At 40.8% G+C, this 24,378-nt stretch overlaps 1 protein-coding gene across 5 annotated transcripts in view; it reads left to right on the top strand.

The window, feature by feature from the left end:
* LOC133646673 (latent-transforming growth factor beta-binding protein 1-like) overlaps positions 1 to 24,378 on the top strand; it is a 321,379-nt gene that overhangs the window by 180,697 nt on the left and 116,304 nt on the right. For all 5 annotated transcript variants that reach the window (XM_062042297.1, XM_062042299.1, XM_062042298.1 and 2 more), the window contains 3 exons: positions 9,170 to 9,244; positions 11,374 to 11,496; positions 20,559 to 20,723. In XM_062042297.1, coding sequence (XP_061898281.1) covers positions 9,170 to 9,244; positions 11,374 to 11,496; positions 20,559 to 20,723 — 363 coding nt within the window. The remainder of the gene's footprint in view (positions 1 to 9,169; positions 9,245 to 11,373; positions 11,497 to 20,558; positions 20,724 to 24,378) is intronic.

Here is a 24,378-nt window from a genome sequence, read left to right as displayed (position 1 = left end):
CTGTTAGAGGGTCAGTTGTCAGTCTGCCATGTGGGCAACGAGTTTTACAGCTTTATAGGAGTCTCCTGTGCGTCCTGTTTAGTATGCGCTAATGATGTCATGGCAGCCCAGTTTCTACTTGGAAATGTGACAGAGGCATTTAAAACTTTATAGCAGGTGACGAACCTACTGTTAACGAAGAGCAAGTGTTGCTACTTTTCACTGGAATCACTGTACGTACAGGGTTTCACTTGATATATTAAATAATGCAGTAATGTGTAATATGTGTCAACTATATGTTTGTTTGTTTTCAGTTCATATATACACTGCTCAAGTTAGAGTAACATACATGGTCATGCGGCCAGGGTAGGCAGGTGAGGCAGAGCTAATAATAAAATATAGAATGTATATTAATATTTATTCATTTAACTGTTATAAATGTATTTTCTGTATGACTACAATCGTTTTGTAACATTTACTTGAGTAAAAATAATTTGAGTCTCATGCTGCCCCTCGTTCTCCCCACATGCATGTGTACAAGGCCCCCAGAGTGTCTACTGTGTAGTTAAAATTAGGAGGTCAGCCATTACAGCCAACCTCCAGTCCCTATTGATGCGTGTACTGTAGCGTGAGTGAGATATGTATGCTTGTGGGAACTAATAATGCGATTAAAATTGGGGGACATCAAGGTCTTGGTGGGTCCCAACCAAGCCGAGCCAAGCCGAGCCCCCCAAACCAGACCGATCTCTAAACTCTCTGTTCTGGCAAAAGTGCTTGAATCCCTTATCGGGGAACAGATAAAAGACTTTTTGGACACCAACTTTATTCTGTCACCATTTCAGTCAGGTTTTCACAAAAATCACAGTACTGTTACTGCTGCTATGAAGTTTATAAATGATGTAACTGAAGCTCTTGACAAGAAGCAGTTGTGTCTGTCCCTCTTTATTGATCATTTGATACTGTTGATCATGTCATTTTAATCAAACGTCTTTCAGCTATTGGTTTTTCTCAGCAAGCAGTTGGATGGTTTGCAAATTACCTCACAAGTAGAACTCAAGCTGTTCAGATAGAAGGTTCCTCCTCAGACGTACTGCAAGTGAAAAAGGGTGTCCCTCAAGGTTCTGTGTTGGGCCCCTAATTATTCACTATTTACAGAAATAATCTTGGACAGAATACTCCGAACTCAACTTTCCATTTCTATGCTGATGATACTGTCATATACTGCACAGCACCAACTCCTGCTGAGGCCTTTAAATATCTACAACATGCATTTGACAGAGTACAAGAACAACTTTGCTATCTTCAACTGGTTTTAAAGGCAGAGAAAACAAAGTGTATGTTCTTTACCACATCAAAAACTGTAAGATCAGCACTGTGTGAGAACATTTTAACAAGAAATGGGCAACAAATTATGTTAGTATCTGCTTTTAAATATTTAGGATTTTTAATTGATGACCACTTGATTTTTAAGGAGCACATCCAGTATGTTGTAAAAAAACTGAAACTTTTCCTGGGATTTTATTATAGAAACAAGTCTTGCTTTTCTTTTACAGTGAAACAGAAATTAGTGGAAACAACCTTTTTACCTGTTATTGACTATGGAGATCAATCAATCAATCAATCAATCAATCAATGTTTATTTATATAGCCCTAAATCACAAGTGTCTCAAAGGGCTGTACAAGCCACAACGACATCCTCGGTACAGAGCCCACATACGGGCAAGGAAAAACTCACCCCAGTGGGACGTCGGTGAATGACTATGAGAAACCTTGGAGAGGACCGCATATGTGGGTAACCCCCCCCCCCCCCCCCCCCCCCCCCTCTAGGGGAGACCGAAAGCAATGGATGTCGAGTGGGTCTGACATAACATTGTGAAAGTCCAGTCCACAGTGGATCCAACACATCAGCGGGAGTCCAGTCCACAGCGGGGCCAACAGGAAACCATCCCGAGCGGAGACGGGTCAGCAGCGCAGAGATGTCCCCAACCGATGCACAGGCTAGTGGTCCACCCGGGGTCCCGACTCTGGACAGCCAGCACTTCATCCATGGCCACCGGACCTATGCAACTCCCCCTCGCAAGGGACAGGGGAGAATAGGAGAGAAGAAAAGAAACGGCAGATCAACTGGTCTAAAAAAGGGGGGTCTATTTAAAGGCTAGATTATACAAATGAGTTTTAAGATGGGACTTAAATGCTTCTACTGAGGTAGCATCTCTAACTGTTACCGGGAGGGCATTCCAGAGTACTGGAGCCCGAATAGAAAACGCTCTATAGCCCGAGATGTGTTGTACATGAATGCTACTGGTGGTTGTCTCCACAAGCTGGATAGTGTGTACCACGGGGCACTGAGATTCATCACCAACTGCGTTCCCCTTACTCACCATTGCATATTATACTCAATGGTTAACTGGACATCTTTATGTGCTCAACGCCTCAATCATTTCAATCCTTGGTATGTTTTCATCTTCAAAACCATTCTGGGTATCACTCCATCTTATCTGTCTTGTCTTTTAACAAAGAAACAAGGAAGTCACAATCTTCGTTCAATGAATGTTCTGCAATTTGTCGTCCCCAAAGTAAGAACTGAACTGGGCAAGAAAGCATTTAGGTTTTCAGCAACGAAGGCTTGGAATAACCTACAATCGAATATTAAACTTCAAACCCTTGTAACATTGAATGAGTTTAAAGCTTCTGTGAAAGGATTGCAGTCTACCTTGTCTGTATGCACATGTGTTATGTGAGCAAGTTTTAATGTTGTAAATGTGATGTTTTATGTGTTGTTTACTGTTTTTTAATGTAACCTTGCTGCTGCCCTCTTGGCCAGGTCTCCCTTGGAAAAGAGATCTTTGATCTCAATGGTATATTACCTGGTTAAATAAAGGCTAAATAAAAAATAAATAAAATGATGGTTTGTATGTATGTAGGGCTTTGCTATACCTGGAATGATACCCAAAGCGCTTTACATTATACTTCATCATTCACACACAAAAATATGTATTGAGAAAAAGCTTTCCTGGGTCGACAAATTAAAATTAATTTTGATGTCAGGAGATACAAAGACTAACACGAGGTCAAGCAAAGATATTTGTGTACATAGGTCAGGAAAACACACACTCAAATTACTAAGTGAAAATAAATCCTTTAAAATCTCTGAGCCAGGATTGTGTTGCAATGATAGGAGTTATATAGGAATGTTTTTTAATAAATTAATCTCAGGTCCCCTTGGCAATCTTTGTAAAGTCAGAGCGTGTTAATATGACTTTTGGAAGCCCTGCCTTTGTTCTGTATTAACAGCTCTTGGAATGTCATGATCCATGTTTTTCTTAATGTGTCAATGCTGGGCAGCTTCCCTCTTTGTGATTCTCCCATGCATGTATGAGATGATGAAAGGTTGTCCCATGCACCTTCATCAGTCACCCCCTCTAGAGCTTAAAGTAACCAACACGCCCACAGGGGGACATTTAATTCCTCCACCACCCTGGGCCGAGTGGATCTTTGCGGCGTCATTGCCTGATTGTAGTATTTGCTGCACCGCCTATTTCCAGCTCTGGAAGTTGTCTCCCCAATCAGCCTCACACTGTGTTAAAAATTGTCCACTAATGTACCACTCATATGATGTAATAGTATAGTTGAGGTAAAGACGGAGGGAGCCAACAGAGCTCCATGATGTCTACATCCTTCAATATTAACTCATCCCACCGTCATTTCCTCAGACATGTTTTCTTAAATTCATGTCTCTGTTGGTGCCTGCTTTTCATTAGCTTTGCTCAAACATACATTGTTAATGGATACTGTTAATGGCCAAAAGGAACCAAAGATACAGCAACTTTTTCTTGGAAATAAGCGGCAAGGAAACAGATGCACTGGAACCTCTCCACAAGACCATCTAATTATTCAATTCAAATCATGTTTACAATGTTTGATTCTATATTACCTTTTTGCTATTGCATCACACTTTAGCAGTGTGGTTAATCAATGTGACCTAGATATGACGAGAAAAAAATCTTAGTTAAAGGCTGATACATTTTCAAACTGGTGTTGTATTTCATAATTGGATACATGCGACAGTAAGCAGTGTTGGGACTAACGCGTTTCGGCGGTAACTAGTAATTTAACACGTTATTTTTTATATTCAGTAACTCAGTTACCGTTACTACATGATGCGTTACTGCGTTATTTTACGTTATTTTTTATGTAGTATCGGCTAGAAACTGAAGATCTGAGTGTGTTTTATGGCAGCGCTGCGGTGGAAAAGAAAGGGCGTACGTGCTTTCTGTGGGTGGGGGCGGGGGGGAGACGTTCCTTCGGGGCTAACAACCTTCACTTTACCCGGAAGTGGTCTTTACAGCTGAGGGTGAATGACGAGGCCGGCGGTTTGTTGCAACTTTGTGACTTTATTGCACGCAGCCATCCAGCAAGCTAGAGAGAGCACCTGCACGCACTCACTGTCGCCGCGGCGCTCGCTCACTTCTCTCGCCCACTCACTCACTGACGTCCCTCACCCACATGCTGTCATATCTTAAAGGGCCACACACACACACACACACATACGCTACTCTCATAACAACTAACAAGACATCATGGTGAAGCCAAGAGTCGATTTTTGTAACATGGAGAAATTCTCAATACTTTTCTTTTGTCGAGCACAAAGAAAATACAATTTTAGTTAAATGTAAGTTGTGTCTTGGATCAAATATCCTATCTACTTCAAGTTCAAGTTAAAGTGCCATTATGTTGCAGCTATTTAAAATAGTTTTGTCAATTTGTTCTGGCCAGAAACAAATTGGCCTTTGAAATATATCTTTGTCTTTGTGTGTTGTATGTAGACCACATTGTTTGTGTGTTGTATGTAGACCACATTGTTTGTGTGTTGTATGTAGACCACATTGTTTGTGTGTTGTATGTAGACCACATTGCTTAGCAGAGTTCAGTGATGCAAATGCATGTCAAGTTGATCAACACATTGTATTATTCTCCAGTGCAATAACAGTACTGAAATGAAGGCTAAAGGGCATTAATGGGAGCTTTTAAAAAAGAAAAGAAAAAAAGAAGTAACTAAATAGTTACTTTTCAAAGTAACGCATTACTTTTTGGTGTAAGTAACTGAGTTAGTAACTGAGTTACTTTTGAAATGAAGTAACTAGTAACTATAACTTATTACTGGTTTTCAGTAACTAACCCAACACTGACAGTAAGCATACTTTTTTATTGGGAATTTACCGTGGCTTGTCTTTCTTTGGAAGCAGCCCAGGTTGTTAATGCACCACGTAAATTGGACATTAGTGAAGAATGAGCATCTGATTTAAATGTGGGTATGATGCAAATACACACCCATCAGCATCAGGCCTAAAGCTAAATTTTCAAACTACACACTGAAAATATACTTCTCAGTTGAGATAGTTGATCAGTTGAATCATGATAAAGTAAAAACAACTGAACCAGTAGTCACCACTGTTGAATGTCCTGTGTGTTATCTCGGGTGGTGGAATGTAATACAAAGCAGCAAACCACATCATCATTGCATGTGTGCCTGTTGTTTCTGTGTCAACTGAAGGATGCTGATATCATTCTCAAATGTCCAAACTGATCAGTCTTTCTTTTGTAAGAAAGCAGGGTAATGCTGTTTTCAGGGTCTGTGATATAACCGACTGGCAAGCCTGTCGAGTGCCAAGGAGACATTCTCTTTTAAAAGCAAACAACTTTCCTTCAAGCTGTTCCCTCCAATCATGTGTTGACTCCAAGGCCAAGTGGTGATGGCTTAGGCCTATCACGGAGTCAAAATACTTAAACCCCTTATTGTGATTAGAGTGGTGTGTTCCCCAGTTTCCTCTGTGTGGCACCGGTTTGTTCCATGGCAGCATGTCAGAAAGCAAATTACTGGAAAACGTCCTGGAGAGGTCTTGGCCTGGGTGATGGTTATTTTCCTATAATGAGGCCCCTGGTGAAACTAATCGTAAGACTTCCTCCATTTTCCGTTCTATGGATGGCATCCACCTCATCTTTCTCATCCATCTTGCCTCCCACACGGTCTCAGGTTTTCCAGTGAGCCATGGGGAGAAGCTCAATAATAACTTTGCTTCCCAGGCAGATCCCCAGGGATGCTGTGAGGGATCTGAGCCTTGTAATTGACAGGCTAGACCTTTGAATCATCCACAAGAACACGCTCCAAGCAGGGTGGTCCTCTAGGAAGACTGAATTGGAAGGTTATTTTGGTACAGCTGAGGAACCCATCTGAGCATAAAATCCATCTACTTTCTCAGCCCACAGCCCTACTGTGTTTACTTGTGCTTTGCATAAGCCGTCCTTTCATTTGAATACCCTCAGCAAGGTCTTCCTTGATCCAAAAAACAGACTTCAATCAGATTTAGGACAGAGCCACCAATCAGGAACCTGCAAGGGATTTGAATTGCATCGTACAAGTCAGGCAATTCAAGCAAATATTATTCAACAGTTGCCAGCGGCATTCAAAACACAATTGAATGGAGACAGACAAAATTAGTAAAGGTTGGCAAAGTCTTTTGTTGATCCGGGCTGAATGGGTTGACAACAATTGGAAGTGTTTCTCTGTACGTTCAGTGGATGCAGACCAGTCTCCGTCTAAACTCATTGTAACCAAGGGCGATGCTAATGATGCACAGCTTGAGCTCACTCTTGCAAGCCACTGCCTGTGAAATATACACAGACATTTCTACTGAAACGATCGCAGGAGACCGCATTAGAAGTTACGCGTCATTAAATGATTAGAGAACATGGTTACCTGTAGATTTATGTGTGACACCAGAAGCAACTTGGTCTGTTTCAAATTTCGCCACATCTAGTGTGTGTGTGACAATCATTGGTACTTTAATCTTTAATCTTAATCTTTAGCAACAAAAGGCACAACTCAATCTCTAAATAGGGTTCCTTCATGGCACAAGACGACTGATAAATGCCTATAGTCCTAGAAGAGCCAATTGAGGTCATGAGGTCAATGACGACAAGATAAACTCGGTGAACTTGAACCAATCATCTCTTGATTCAGGAGGCCCATAGGTACATGTGCATGACCATTTCAGATACATGTCAAAGTTGTTTCTGGAAGAGATCGTCTTCTTTGGTTAATAAGCTCTATTGAGACAGATCTCTCCCACTGGGTTTCCCTTGGCATGTGCGCCCTGCTGTCACTCAAGTCAGACTTCCCTGATCTGGTCTCTGCAGGACAGCATGCCAAGCCCTATGCCACAATAGCTCATTACTCAGAAATCTTTGCAGGCATATTACTAGGGTGTGGAGAAACATGTTGAACCAAGTCATCAATCTCACACAAACTCCCTTTTTACTCTTTTCGGTTTTTGTAGTGACCCACATTTGCTCTATCAAACCCTCAGGTACATTGAACCTGCCTGGTCTAATTTGTCACAGCAGGACCAAAACTGTTCCATCCTTCCCAGAATGATTTCATGTGGCACATACCATAATTTTCAGGCTATGGAGCGCACCTAATCATAAGCCGCACCAACCTAATTTTTGGACAAATATTATAATGAAGGGCCACACAAGTATATAAGACGCAGGTGTACTCATAGAAAAAGGTGATTTGTTTATTCACAAATTTAACAAAAGACAGTGCCTATAACGTGGCATAAAGTAGCCAACCAGCAATTTTGCCCTCCTTTTTCTGTAAATCAGGGGTTTCAAAATGTAGTACATTGAGTTTGCCCTTAGAATACCTATTAATGTTGGGGCTTCCCCTACTTCCAAAAAAAAAACTGAAGAAACTTGCTCTTGCAAGTAATGTGGTGGTTCCTCAATGTAACTAAACCACAACATACCATACCATACATAACATACCATACCATACTATGCCATACCACACCACACCATACCATTCATTTTGTCATTAAGGGAGAAAAGAAAATACAGTTGTAGTATTACAAGAATAAATACATAATTTTATGAGAATAAAGTTAAAATATTGTAACAGTGTTCTATTATCTAAATTAAACCAAATGTTGGTTTGTAGAAATTGACTAGGATTTGTTTGGGGTTAATTTTGCATCACAATTTTGACATCCATCTGTTCAAATTGTAATATGTTTTTTTTCTGAAAAAAAAAAAGACAAAAACAACTTTATTCTTGTAACATAACGACTTGTTCTCATAAATATGTTTCAAAGGCTACATTCAAAGGGCTAGTCAAAGGACTTTGTAGCTATTTCATTTTGGAAAAAAACCTGAAAACTTTATTTTGGAAATTGTTCTATTTGCTCAACTTATGAGTGTGACTGCAGGACTGACCAAGCTTGGAACCTACAAAGATGACATGAAGGGGAGAATTGAATAGCGATGACTTTGGAAGACGCACTTTGTATTGTGACTTATGCTGCATGACTTAAACCCAAGATAAAAGAAGTTCTTCCATAGATACTTTAATGTGTTGTAGGTGTAGCACTATGCTGCCAGCCGCACACACATACACTAAAAAACACGCAAGCACTCACACACTCTCACGCACACACACACGCGCACAATGTGACTTGCTTGCTTTTGCCACATGATTAACCACATTGACCTGTCTGTACATTTAATGGAGCATCCTGGGGCTTAAACTAGTGCCGAATGACTAATGACCTGATGTTTTTCAGACGTATGTCACTGACAATATGGCCGCACTGGGGCATGAACTGAAAAACCGAGTTATTTATTGCCGGACACCCCTGTAACGCACACACCTGAAACACATACCGTAGTAATCTTTTACTGTTTTTGCAAGTTTGTAAAGCCATTAATTTGTCACTATTGCAAGTAGATTTGTAATGTGCTTAATGCTAAAAGTCAGTCTTGTCCTCAATACATTAACAAATGAACACTTGCTACGTCTGTCCCAGGGGATTGCAGAGAATTATAGGTAATATAATTATACATGACGTCGAGTGTTATTGCTACATTCTGCTGGATGGTAGTGCTGTCTTATAAAAATGGGGGATCCATTTCAATACATTCACTCTTGGCTTCCCATGGGGCCCAGCTGTGGTTCCCCTCATTTTTCCTGCTGCCAAGATGCTCACATCTGTAAGTTATATGTTCTCTCTCTTAACATGAGCTGTTTGTCTACGTCTGTGATGAATGCAATGCTTTCTGTCTGAAATATGATGCACATTTATTATGTTTTTTGCGTCTGTAACGCATTATTGTCTTCTTCTCTTTGCAGTACATGCGGTGATTGCAAATGGCCAAGTAGAATGTCCTGTAGGATACAAAAGAATGAATGTCTCACACTGTCAAGGTAAGCATCAAATTAAAGTAGAATGCCTCTAATTGCAGAGTTAGTACTGTATGTTTTGTACATGCTGTATATGGACATCTGAGGACTTCAATAAAGTGTTACATGCTGTGTGCGCGCCCCCTGTGTCACACAAGTCAAGACTACAGTTAGCCTTTCTCCAGTCGGATTTTAATTGGGTTCAATGAGTATCTTTAGGAATGTAGACTAATTTGCTGCTTCTGGCCCACACAAGCAGAGGATATATGATGTGACCTGCCAGCCTGACCATCTATCTGTCTGTTAAAAAAAACAACATCAAATTATTCCTGGAAAACAAAACAACAAATATTGCTCCATCACAACATCTCAGAGGGGGCTGGCCGGCAGGTCAGGCTGAACGAGCCACACACAGTGTTGAATATGTTGACAAATACACCACAGGATTCAACACAGGTCTAAATCTGAACTCGATGTGTTGTAGGATATTGGTCCATTGAAATATTTGAATTAAACAAATCCAGTCCGGTATCAAACTTTTCATCATCATAAAACCTTTTTAACTGTACAGGCAATAAGTTTCATAACCATGTAAAATTAACTGTGCTATTAAAACTTTTTTTTTTTAAATGTTAAAAACTGTAAATGCCTTTGACAAATGAGGAGGGAATTCAAGTATGAATGACAAAACATTCTTATTCACATTGTCTCGTTCCTGCCTCTCAAATGATTCACTTTTGCCCTCACCAGGTATGTCTACCTTCAGACCACCAAAGTAATTGTCTAATCTCTAATAATAATAATAAGCAGAGTCATGCTGCAATTTCCTTTATGGTTTCTCAGTATAACTGCTCCTGATGGCTGCTGGTTAGCGCCTTGCATGGCAGCTCCCGCCATCAGTGTGTGAATGTGTGTGTGAATGGGTGAATGTGGAAATACTGTCAAAGCGCTTTGAGTACCTTGAAGGTAGAAAAGCGCTATACAAGTATAACCCATTTATCATTTATAATTACTTTGTTTAGGAGTGATCCAGGTAGACCTTAAACAATTACATGGTTATTATATCCTAAGTGTTGCATTTAGGTGGTTACTATGCTATGTTGGTGCAGGCAACCACGCATCAAGTTAAAAAAATGATTTTGAGACTAGTTCAAGTCATGGCAGGATGTCATTGAAAGTCAGCGTCAATCCCAGTCAACCCAGCAGCAGACTGTAACAATAGCACTAATCTGGGACTCAACCAAACTGGGGATTAAAGACCCCATGTGATGAAGTCTGAGACCAATGCTGACCTGAACTCTAACCAGAAATACTCCTGCTTCAAATACACCAGCACCACAGTTTCTGCATGTTTTCAATCATACACAATCTCACAAAAGTAAGTCCATCCCTCAGATTTCAGTAACCCTTAAATTATTGGGCATTTTCTTCATTTTTTTTTTATAGAATGTGTCAGTGAATCACCCTTTTTCCAGCAAGATGCATACAACAAAACAAGAGCACATTACATAGGATTTGGAAATTCTGAGATGGCAGATGTCAGGTTTGTTTTGTCAAAGCATTTGGAAAAAGAACGAAATATTTTACATGGCAAAACAACAAACTTTGACTGGTCCCCGGTGAAAAATTACGCTCTGGTTCCTGTCTGGCACGTAAACTGACCATCTTATCTTATTGACTCTGGAGATGCAAACTGAATTCCCCATTACAAAATAATCTACTGAATGACCTCAGTTGAAGATGTATAAATGTAGAAACTTAAGGTGGTGATATAAAGTTATACAAATCAACATTTGCCAGACTATTTTGCTGTCAAAATAAGGGTTATGTTGCAGCTACATTGTGGTCAATTCCTCTGTGCCTCTGTTTTCTTCATGTCATCACTCCTCCTGAATTTCATACCGTGGTGTAACTCCGAGCATTCCATTCTTATACCATCTCCAAGCGGCTGGTGGATTTTTAACTGTATGATCCACTGCAATATTTTGTCACATTTTAGTGTGTAAATGATTACATCATTGTTGGTCTGGCGACTTGACAGTCTTGCAACCTTGATGTAACATAAATGTGATGTTGATATTTCTTGCAGTTCCTACATTACGAGTCAGAGTATAACAACGTTTCATGGCTGTTGCTTACTGCTTATTTCACAGACATCAATGAGTGCCTCCTGCCCGGAATTTGCAAGAATGCAGAGTGTCTCAACACCAAAGGCAGCTACAGGTGCACATGTAAACCAGGCTACATGTTAGACCCTGCCAGAAGCCACTGTGTCTGTGAGTACTGCTCATCATTTCAAAATCTCTACATATGAGGGTGGTAGTCGCTAAAATGTTGGTTGGCGTTATGCTCTGTGACCAATACCCAACAGAAAATGTGAAAACTCTTTGCTGGAGAGAACCTGTATTTACCAAATCATTTTAGCAAAACACAATCCTGTCAAAACTCTGAGGTGCACATAATTGTTTAAGTACAGTAGCTCTAAAATAAATCTTGTCTTAGAATCTATACATCAAGCATTCACACAAATGTTATGGTTCGCAGTGGTGTACTTACCGGGTCAACTCAAAAACAGTGGTACCTCAACTTATTCAAGAACTCCTTCATTCTGTACTCTATCCAGCTGTATAATCCCTCGCCATACAGCAATAGATGACATCTGCCTCTTACCTGACACCTGACATGTTAGCTACTTCTCTTTATTTATAATGTTTATAATGTCTATTTTCTATTTCCTGCTGGACCTACTCTCTATTTTATGCTGCTGCTGTCATATATACTGTATATACTGTAATATTGTACATGGTCATTGGTTTATATTGTATATATGTTATAGACATAATATAATATATATGTATATAAATTATTCTGTACACATATTATGTATATATATTCATATATATGTTAGATTTTTTTTTTATAGCTATATTAGTCTATTTATACCTGCATTGTCCTTTCCATCCTTACACTTTCCATCATTGTAACTGAGCTACTGTGTTGAACAATTTCCCTTGTGGATCATTAAAGTTTGTCTAAGTCTAAGTCTAAGTCTAAGTTACAAGCACATTGCGTTTTCACGACAGAGCTTTTAACTTAAAACACTCATATCTCAAATCAGGTCTGCCCATTGAAATTAATTTGGGCAAGGCCAATTATTCATTTTTGGGAGGCCAAAACACCACCATTTTAACATGTAACTAGTCTTTTAGACAAATACTTTTTGAAAAACATTACAAGAGAACTGTACTACAAACACTACATTAGTTTTATTAAATAATGTTATAACATTGTTCAGCATTTACCTTTAGGAGCAGACTTATGGAATACTTCTCCGTTGTTTGAGTTTGAGTTTGAGTTTGAGTTTGAGTTTGAGTTTATTTCGAACATGCAAGCATACAATATGATACATCACAATTTCCAGTTTCTCTTTTCAACATGTTCGAAAAGGAGTAGGAAGAAACAGAGCTTTTTAATCCTACCCAGTTGCTAAAACTTTTGTTCACTTCCTGTTCTCAATTTATTCACAATATACTCCATAAGTAATCACAATAAAAAGAAATAAATAAATAATAATTGGTGAAGTAAGTTACATTTCATATGATGAGATAAGTAAGATTATTATGAGAGTAAAAGAATGGATGAATTAAATAAATTCAGAATGTTTATCATGGTTCTTCTTCTTTGTACTTTGTAAACACTTTAAGTTTGAAGAGTTTCTTGAAGTGGATCATATTAGTACATTGTTTGATTGCTTTGCTTAATCCATTCCATAATTTAATTCCACATACTGATATACTGAAGGTCTTAAGTGTTGTACGTGTGTACAAATGTTTTAAATTACATTTCTCTCTTAGATTATATTTCTCCTCTTTTTTTGAGAAGAATTGTTGTATATTCTTGGGTAGCAGGTTATAGTTTGCTTTGTGTATAATTTTAGCTGTTTGCAAACTCACTATGTTGTGGAATTTCAGTATCTTTGATTCAATAAATAAAGGATTTGTATGTTCTCTATATCCAACATTATCTATTATTCTAACTGATCTTTTTTGTAACACCGTTAATGAATGAAGTGTACTTTTGTAATTATTTCCCCATATTTCTGCACAATAACTCAGATATTGTTGTGTTTACTAAGGGGAGGTGACGGCAAACATACACCAGGGGGCAGTATATACAAATATTTATTATATATATATGGACAATATATATATATATATATATATATATATAATAATACTAAACAATACAACTAAACTAAGGAAATAGAGTGTGAACTAGAATACAAGAGTGTGTATGGCGTAAGACTATGTGTAGTATTTAACTGGAATGTGTGTTACCAAGTGTTGAACGAGATACGAGGAAGTCCAGGGGGCAGACAGGTGATCCGGGATACAAGCGGGGGTCCGTGGGGCTGAGAGGGTCGTCAAGAAGTCCGAGTCCAAAGTGGGGGGTCGAGGATCAAGGGATGCAGTCAGAATCCAGAGGGGTCCAGAGAAGTGAGGCGCACAGCTCACTTCCAAGGCGACGGAGGGAATTCTGCGGGGGACACGGGAGAAACAAGGGACAAATAAGCCACGGAGAGGGAAACAAGACGAGAGAGCACAAAGCTTGACGCTTACGGTACACCATGAGAAAACTAAGTTCCCGCGCCGATCCTTGGGTCCACCCTGCCTTTATCCGGCACACCCTCATCAGTAACAGGTGCGCAGATAACCGGTGAGTGTTTGCAGCTGGCGGCTGCTGCAGGGCGGAGACGCGCACGGCGCGTCCCTGGGTTTGCGCGGCCGTGGGCGTGTCCCAAGGTGCGCATGGCAGGCAGGGGTCTGAGCCATAACAGTATCCCCCCCCTATGGACAGATTCTAGATGTCCCAAGACAGACAAACGAACAACATACTCACGACACAAGGGAGGGTGGAGGGGAGAACTGGTGGTGGGTCGCCGGCCCAAGTGTCCCCGAATCCACCGGGGACGAGTCTGGTGGCGGCGGCGAATAGAACGGCGCTGAGGCCGGCGAGGCGGGCGACCTAGGAACGACCACCATCTTGGCTGTCGGTAAGGCGGACGCGAGTGTCGCCATGGTGAGTCTCGCCGGAAATGAGGATGAGACGTCGGCGAAGAGGATGACGTCATCGGCGGCGTGGAAGCGGCAGACGTCATCGGCGGCGTGGCAGCGGCAGACGTCATCATAGCCGGAGACGAGGAGGGCAGCTGAAGAACTGGCTGAGGTGCTGAAGCCGGCGCTGCCGGCCGAGGTGCAGAGGTCGGCGCTGCTGGACGAGGTGCAGAGGTCGGTGCTGCAGAGGTCGGTGCTGCAGAGGTCGGCGCTGCCGGCCGAGGTGCAGAGGTCGGCGCTGCTGGACGAGGTGCAGAGGTCGGCGCTGCAGAGGTCGGCACTGCTGGCCGAGGGGCGAAGGTCGGGGCCAGCCTGGGAGCTGGTGGAGACACGGGGAATATCCTGGGGTTTGGTGCTAGCTTGGAGGCTAGTGCTAGCTCGGAGGCTAGCCGAGGGGCTGGTGCTAGCTCGGAGGCTAGCCGAGGGACTGGTGCTAGCTCGGAGGCTAGCCGAGGGACTGGTGCTAGCTCGGACGCTAGCCGAGGGACGGGTGCTAGCTCGGACGCTAGCCTGGGGACTGCTGCTAGCTCGGGGGCTAGCCGAGGGACGGGTGCTAGCTCGGGGGCTAGCCGAGAGACGGGTGCTAGCTCGGGGGCTAGCCGAGGGACCGGTGCTAGCTCGGGGGCTAGCCTGGGGACTACTGCTAGCTCGGGAGCTAGCCGAGGAACGGGTGCTAGCTCGGACACTAGCCGAGGGACGGGTGCTAGCTCGGACGCTAGCCGAGGGACGGGTGCTAGCTCGGGGGATAGCCTGGGGACTGCTGCTAGCTCGGGGGCTAGCCGAGGAACGGGTGCTAGCTCGAGGGCTAGCCGAGGAACGGGTGCTAGCTCGGGGGCTAGCCGAGGGACTGGTGCTAGCTCGGGGGCTAGCCGAGGGACTGGTGCTAGCTCGGGGGCTAGCCAAGGGGCTGGTGCTAGCTCGGGGGCTAGCCGAGGGACTGGTGCTAGCTCGGGGGCTAGCCGAGGGACTCCGGTTTGAAGTGAAAAAAAGAAAAGGCCATGGTGAATGGGGCAAAAATAGGAGAGGAAAAAAAAATGTCACTGGGGGTGGGGCTAAAGTCACTGGGGGCCGTCAGGTCCCTATATATAATTTGGCGGGAACTTACTGTTGTGTTTACTAAGGGGAGGTGACGGCAAACATACACCAGGGGGAAGTATATACAAATATTTATTATATATATATGGACAATATATATATATATATAATAATACTAAACAATACAACTAAACTAAGGAAATGCTTCATCAACCTCTTTTTCATTGTACACATTGTCCCAATCTTGCTTTTGTAACTCAATTTTGAAAGCAATCATCCTCTTCTCTGTGCATAGTCTTCAAAATGTCCTTTTGTCTTCCACGTTCTTCTTGTAGTTTCCATCATATATTGTAAAAACTGTCAGATGATCACTAACGTCGGTTATAAGTAGACCACGTGTAGTGTTATTATCAAAATCATTGGTAAAAAAAAATATTATCAATAAGCGTGGCACAGTGTCCTGTGATTCTGCTTGGCTTTGTGATTTTAGGATATAAACTGATGCTGTACATTGTATCAATGAAGTCATCAATAGGCTTTTGCTTGTTAGGGTTCAATAAGTCAATATTAAAGTCACCACATAAGAAAATTATTCTTTGACCATTGTCCATGTAAGTAGCCTTGATCCATTCTTCAAATGTTTCTATACTTGACTTAGGTGATCTATATATACAGCTGATGAAAATGTTTTTGCTTTTTTCCTGACATATTTCAATGGTTATACGTTCTAAGATATTATCTATAGCAAATGACATGTTTTTTACCACTTTGTAGTTCAGGTTCTTCATTACGTACACAGCTACTCCTCCTCCATTTGTTGTGAAACAATAGGAACTAGGAAATCGTTTTTTAGGTTGCTTGTGAACTTATTAGAATATATTCAGGTCTATAATTAGGTCTTTTTTTTGGGGGGGGGGAGAATATTTACATCTGTGTACCAAAAGTACTGTAATGCTCAACCGTCCAGTTTGCAGAGTCAAGACTAGACACAACAAGCTGATACACCTTTAACACAGCATTGGCAGTTTTTTAAATTTGTTTATGGATAAATGTTCGTAATTTGGATGTTTGTGGCTGCATGCGACCGACAATGTTCGTCAGGTAGGCTGCCAACTGGTAGGACATGCTTTAACGGTTTGTTCTTCTCATTCAGTCATCTGCTTTTTCTCCTTCAAATCAAATAAAAATGTATTCATAAAGAGTTCCTCATTCATAAAAAAAGGTACAACACAAAGTGCTTTCAAAACAAAAAACAAATTACCTACCTCCCCCTATTCACCCCATCACATACACAAACACGCACACACACGCACACACACACACACACACACACACACACACACACACACACACACACACACACACACACACACACACAAATGAATGCAAGGTTGAGTACAGAGGAACCAGGTGAGGAAAGCTCTCCTTAGTGCTAACTTTCTCAGCTCCAGTGGTTGGAGGGCATTGTGATGATCTCCGAGCAGCGCTCAGACGCACACTTCAACTTTCTGATCAAAACTTCTGTTTGTTTCTTGTGTAAATGAAGCAGAAACAGCAACAGGTAACAATATACTGTATTACCTCTTAATTGCTCATACAGAACAACCCTGTAACAAATACTATTTTAACCGGCAGCGGGTCAGCCTCGTAACTCAAATCAAGCTCACAACTTAAAGGCCTACTGAAACCCACTACTACCGACCACGCAGTCTGATAGTTTATATATCAATGATGAAATCTTCACATTGCAACACATGCCAATACGGCCGGGTTAACTTATGAAGTGCAATTTTGAATTTCCCGCTAAACTTCCGGTTGAAAACGTCTATGTATGATGACGTATGCGCGTGACGTCAATCGATGAAACGGAAGTATTCGGACACATTGTATCCAATACAAAAAGCTCAGTTTTCATCGCAAAATTCCACAGTATTCTGGACATCTGTATTGGTGAATCTTTTGCAATTTGTTCAATGAACAATGAAGACTGCAAAGAAGAAAGTTGTAGGTGGGATCGGTGTATTAGCGGCTGGCTGAAGCAACACAACCAGGAGGACTTTGACTTGGATAGCAGACGCGCTATCCGACGCTAGCCGCCGACCGCACGGATGATCGGGTGAAGTCCTTCGTCGCTCTGTCGATCGCTGGAACGCAGGTGAGCACGGGTGTTGATGAGCAGATGAGGGCTGGCTGGCGTAGGTGGATAGCTAATGTTTTTAGCATAGTTCTGTGAGGTCCCGTTGCTAAGTTAGCTTCAATGGCGTCGTTATCAACAGCATTGTTAAGCTCCGCCAGGCTGGAAAGCATTAACCGTGTATTTACAGGTCCATGGTTTAATAGTATTGTTGATTTTCTGTCTATCCTTCCAGTCAGGGGTTTATTTCTTTTGTTTCGATCTGCAGTTAAGCCCGATGCTATCACGTTAGCTCCATAGCTAAAGTGCTTCGCCGATGTATTGTCGTGGAGATAAAAGTCACTGTGAATGTCCATTTCGCGTTCTCGACTCTCATTTTCAAGAGGATATAGTATCCGAGGTGGTTTAAAATACAAATCTGTGATCCACAATAGAAAAAGGAGAGAGTGTGGAATCCAGTGAGCCAGCTTGTACCTAAGTTACGGTCAGAGCGAAAAAAGATGCGTCCTGCACTGCACTCTAGTCCTTCACTCTCACGTTCCTCATCCACGAATCTTTCATCCTGGCTCTCGCTGCTGGTGTAAACAATAGGGAAATGTGAGGAGCCTTTCAACCTGTGACGTCACGCTACTTCCGGTACAGGCAAGGCTTTTTTTAACAGCGACCAAAAGTTGCAAAATTTATCGTCGATGTTCTCTACTAAATCCTTTCAGCAAAAATATGGCAATATCGCGAAATGATCAAGTACGACACATAGAATGGATCTGCTATCTCCGTTTAAATTAAAAAAAATCATTTCAGTAGGCCTTTAAAGCACAACAAAAAGCAGAGATTAAGGTACAGTACTCGTAAGTTAAAGTTAAGTTAAAGTACCAATGATTGTCACACTAGGTGTGGTGAAATTTGTCCTCTACATTTGACCCATCCCCTTGTTCACCCTCTGGGAGGTGAGGGGAGCAGTGAGCAGCAGCGGTGGCCGCGCCCGGGAATAATTTTGGGTGATTTAACCCCCAATTCCAACCCTTGATGCTGAGTGCCAAGCAGGGAGGTAATGGGTCCCATTTTTAAAGTCTTCGGTATGATTCGACCGGGGATTGAACTCACGACCTACCGATCTCAGGGCGGACACTCTAACCACAAGGCAACTGAGCAGTAAGTAGAGGTAACACTATATCTGCGCCTTCTAACCAAGTCCTAATCGTCCTAAATCTTCCATTTATACAGTATATGAACACATAATGCGTACATCAGTCTGAGAATGAAACTGACCTCGGAGTCTCATGGTTGCATACGCCATGACTGGCAGAGACTGTCAGGGTTTGTTCACGCATGTCATGTTTGTTTTGGTTTTTTCTGCTGCATTTGCTCTGCCTCATCAAGTGTTGCAAACCTTGTTCCACACCAAACAAGCGAGCAGAAATGACAAATATTTAGAAAACGTTTAGGAAGAAATGCGATAAAAGTGCTGAGTAACTTCTATCTACCTGTGTGTGGAAGTGTCTGACAATGCCACTCTTTTAGTCAAGTGGTTGATGTAATATAATTTTAAATAAACATACATATTTAATTTAGGAGATGGCTTTTTGTTTTGAAATATATGAGTTACATCACATAACATGTAGCAAACGCTTTCCAATTAAGTCCTTATTTTATCCACTCTACTTTACACAAATACCAGTGTGAACAATAAGCGAACCTCACAAAATATCTTATCTAATTTTTGATGTTGTCCAGCATTACAGCAGCCCCAATAGGTTTGACGGCCAATGTAATTACTATACTACATTTACTCCTAAATGTATTTTTTATTTTAATATTGCACTTACACTTTGTTTTTTATTACACATTTTCTGAAGACTGGTGGCATTGCTGTCATGGCGTTGTCAAAAGAAGCTAGCATTTATTAATCATCAAATCGGATTATTATCATGTCACCCTGAAATTATACCGAGGCATTGCTTTGTTGATGATTGGATTTGTTTGTTGACATGATTCACAATACAGTGCAAAAGTGTGACGATATGCAGTACTGCTAGAATGTCACAGAGGCTATGTTCACACTGCGGGTCAATTCCGAATGTTTAGCCTATTTATGACCTGTATCTCTTGTTTTCCTGTCAATGTGAACAGTACAATTTCTATTTTCTATTTTTTTTTTCAAATCTGACCCAGTACTGTTTTGTATGTGAATATAAACCGATATTTATCCGTAACTACAGTCTGAACAATTGGGTATGTTATTCCGACCCATATGTCATCAAAAAGTTCCAAACATCATAACTCTGCCTAAATAGATGGTTGCGAAAAGAAATAGTGCATGAATGAGCAGAAAACAGGAAAAATTAAAATGTTTTAGAACTCACGTCAATGGCCCATCATTTCTTGCTCTGACTGCTTGTCCACACCCTCCTTGGAACAGACGTTGAAGCAGATGCCCTACTAACTGCAAATTGCCCTCTTCCTTCTTGAACTCCTACACAAAATAATTTGGCTGAGAAAATGAGTCTGGTTGCACAAAATCCTTCTTCTGTAAATACGACGTTATCTTTGTTCACATGCAGATCTGTTCAGGGAAAAACTACAGTACATAAAAAGATTGGATTTAGAAAAAATTATGAATTAGGCATCATACCCTGCAGTACGAATGTAGCCTTAGTAGAGTGCAGACCTCCACCGAGACTAAATTGTAAACAAAAGAAAATACAATGGTGGAGTGTCTTTGTGTTTGTTTGTCCATGTACAAGTTAGTTAGCAGGCTACTTCCTGGTTAATGGAGAATAACAGAAGAGGAGCACAGTATGATTCTGTCGGGTAGCCCATTTCTTTGATGCCATTGTGACTCAAACTGAAATACAATTTCTTCAACCAGATCTTGGCTATAATGTAATGGATTCTTCTATCTAATGTGCTGTCGCTCTGAAAAATTTGGTGGATATTGGTTTGGTATTGCTCGTCTAATCCTACTAATTGTGTCAATCCTTTTTTGTAATATATTACTGTGTCGAATTCATTATTGTGGAATAGATAAACAATCAAATGTGTTATTTTTCCCCAGCGGACAAGGCCGTTTCAGACCAGAAGGCATTTTGCTACCGATGGGTGACAACAGGCACATGCTCGCTGCCCCTTTCTCAGCACATCACCAAGCAGATCTGCTGTTGCAGCGGCGTGGGCAAAGCCTGGGGAGATGGATGTGACCGATGCCCTTTGCCCGGATCTGGTATGGCCACACAAATTAAATACTGTCCTATTACGGTTGTCCTGATAGCAATATTTTGGTACCGGCACTGGTACCAAAATATATTTTATTACTTTTCGATACTTTTCTAAATAAAGGGGACCACAAATAATGGCATTATTGGCTTTATTTTAACAAAAAAATCTTACGGTACATTAAACATATGTTTATTGTTGCAATCAAAGAACAATTTTGTCCTTTAATAAAATAGTGAACATACTAAACAACTTGTCTTAGTAGTAAGTAAACAAACAAAGGCTTCTAATTTGTCTGCTGACATATGCAGTAACATATTGTGTCATTTCTCAGTCTATTATTTTGTCAAAATTATGAAGGACAAGCTTTAAAAGTGATTATTAATCCACTTGTTCATTTATCCATCCATCCATGTTCATTTACTGTTAATATCTGGTTATTTTCCTTTTCAACATGTTCTATCTACACGCCAGTTAAAATGTAATAATCACTTATTTTTCTGTTGTTTGATACTTTACATTAGTTTTGTATGATACTACAAATTTAGGTATCGATCCGATACCAAGTAGTTACAGGATCATACATTGGTCATATTCTAAATCCTCATGTGTCCAGGGACATATTTCCTGAGATTATAAACATAATATGAATTTTTTAAAAAGGAAAAAAGATTTTGTGATGATAAAAAATATCAATGTAATCATAGTAGTATTGATGAGATACGCTCTTTTACTTGATATCATTACAGTGGATGTCAGGTGAAGATCCACCCATGGCATTTGTTTAGATTCAGGAACGGTGTCATTAGCGGTGACGCCTGTGAGCTACGGTGTGTAGTGAAGCAGGACTATTCCTCGTCCTGCAGGGATGATACTTTTAAGAAACTTACTTTATTTGTCGGCATGGAGGCGAGGATTAGTGATTTAGACATAGCTAAAACACTGCCGACTGCGGATGGATTTTATCTGATAGCTAGCTAGCAATGTCTTAAAGCACCTCTTCCTGTGGGCGTTTTAGTGTTATAGCTTCACGGTTATCTTTAGTTTTTAGACCAAAATGCGTCCGTTCTCCCTTTTCTGTCGACACACCTTGTCTGCTTGTAAGTACTCTGTGATTGTGTGCTGCCGAACATGCTCCTCTGCTCGTAAAACCAGCAATGTCATGACGTGCCGTCATGCCTGCTAAAAAAAATGGGGAACCGTTACGTTTCAAACAGAGTATAGTACCGTTTGTGATTCATTAGTACCGCGATACTATACTAGTACCGGTATATAGTACAACCCTATGTCCTATATTAAGTAATGTCCTAAAAAAATAAACACATCATTCTATCTTTTTTTGTGTTACTTCTAGAACACATATTTGCTCAGTTGCTGTTTAAAAGTACTACGTGTAATCACAAGCAGTGTTTGTGAAGCCTCTCAAATAAAGACAATTTGAGTCAAGTCAGTCATCACCCTGTTATGTGCAAATGATTTTAGAATAAGCTCAAAATGTATTTGAAGTGGAAAAAGACCAAAAAATTATTCCATTTTGTGTCCACTGAGAGAAACCTCTATAACAGACGAGCAGAAAAAAATTACTTGTCCAAAAGAAAGATGTTTTTTTTATTTTTATAAACCAGTTCATGTTCAACGATTTAGAGGTAAAACGATGAGCGAATAGAGTTTATTGACTGGCCAATGATTTATAATAATCGTCACAGATCAGCTATTATAGACCGTCATGGCAGTGCTTCTGACTGACACATACTGTAGCCTCTGATCAGTCTCACATTTTCGTTTTTAATGGCCTGACTTAAGTGTTGGAGTCATGTTCTGAACAAAACACATTTCTTGTGAGCAGGTAACAGGAGCCTGCAGTCTTTTTTTTCCATTTTCACTCCAGCTCCTGTGATGTGGTTGCGGATCATATCTATCCTCATTTTGATCCACACTTCCATCAGTTGGTAGCTCATAACATCCATGTTTCCTGCCTTGACCGCCACCATATTTAGCTGTCGTTACTCACATCGTTATTCCAGATCCTTTCGGCATTGAGTTGCCACTCGCGGGTCGAAAAAGGGACACTGTGGTTCTCACTTGTAATGGATTCACCATCTCTGAGGTTTACTTGTCTCCCTCTGTCTGTCTCGCGAGCATGCAATTAGCAACAAGAGGTCGGTGAGAAATCCATGATCCTTTCAAGGTATTTGGGTCTGCAAATATTCCAAAGTTCTTCCTTAACCCTTTGTTGATAGACAGCTGCCTTTGCATGCATTATAGCAAAATGTGACGTCCTTATAGAAAAGCTCATATTAACACAATTACACGGACTGCATTTTGATTCACACTTACACCAATGCAATACGTTACTGTACTAGCATTTAGAGCTTAGTACAGTATTGTATGTAATGTTGTAGTTAAGACCACATACAAACATCTAGACTCAGAGGAGGGAAGACCAAATACAAGACCCAGACATTGAGAAATAGTGACCAAATCAGCTTTTAGGGGTACTGACTAAGACCGATATTTTAAAAGACACTGTTAAGAACAAGCCTTTGAGAAGTAGTGACCTAGTCAAGACCCACACTTTAAGGACTATAGACATTTTAAAGTTAAAGTTAAAGTACCAATGATTGTCACACACACACTAGATGTGTCGAAATTATTCTCTGCATTTGACCCATCACCCTTGATCACCCCCTGGGAGGTGAGGGGAGCAGTGAGCAGCAGCGGTCGCGCGCCCGGGAATAATTTTTGGTGATTTAACCCCCAATTCCAACCCTTGATGCTGAGTGTCAAGAGACAAATATCAAAGACTAATTAAGTTAATTATTGATAATTAAGATATGAATGACTCAAAAATAATGATTACAATATCAGTGAGAATAACCTATATTGTAATATTATAATGCATTCATCATATTTTATTAATCATATTTCTTAGCTGATTGACAGTTGTTTTAAGAGTGCATCATTGATAACCATTAACCTAAAATTAGCATCACCTCTGTTGTTTGCTAACTTGCCCTGTGTCACAGCAACAGGTCACTGTTATGAATGACAGGAAGAAAAGCTCTGAACCAATCAGGGAGGAAGAGTTTGTTGCCACCTGTTGGTTTGCATGTATACATCGCTCAAACTCAATTGTAAGATGCCTCTGTCTTTTTCAGGCCGTCTTACAATTAGCTTAGAATTTAGATATTCATAATGGTTTATGGCAGAGGTCAGTACTCACTGTTACTACTACTACTACTATGTTGCCCCCTACACACTTCTGAGGCTGCAAAAAGTCCAGCGCCTCGGGAAGGTGAAACATTATATTGCACTTGAAGTTCATATGCAGTTCTACGCCACACGTAACAAAATGATAAAATAGACTTCCAGAAATCTATTCTGATCACTTCAATTGGAGACACCTGGTAACATCAATTGGAATGAGAATAAAAGGAACATAATGCCACTGTAGATTTACTATTGAAATCCAAATTGCCCATAATTTGTCTGGCTTTGGCTCAGCATGAGTTGTAGAGAAGGAGGGTGTGACAAATACCAAGTGAAACAAAGTTTCATATCCAACCAGGAAGAAGATGTGTGCATACTGGCAATAAAATCACCATAACGACACAGCAGAGCCTGGATAGGTGCGGCCTTTTCAAATATAAAGTGTTGTTTCT

This window comes from Entelurus aequoreus, linkage group LG03 (genome assembly GCF_033978785.1).
Source record: "Entelurus aequoreus isolate RoL-2023_Sb linkage group LG03, RoL_Eaeq_v1.1, whole genome shotgun sequence".
NCBI classification, from domain to species: Eukaryota; Metazoa; Chordata; class Actinopteri; order Syngnathiformes; family Syngnathidae; genus Entelurus; species Entelurus aequoreus.
The sequence above is the reverse complement of the archived record's forward strand: the minus strand, read 5'-3'. Positions and strand labels throughout refer to the sequence as shown.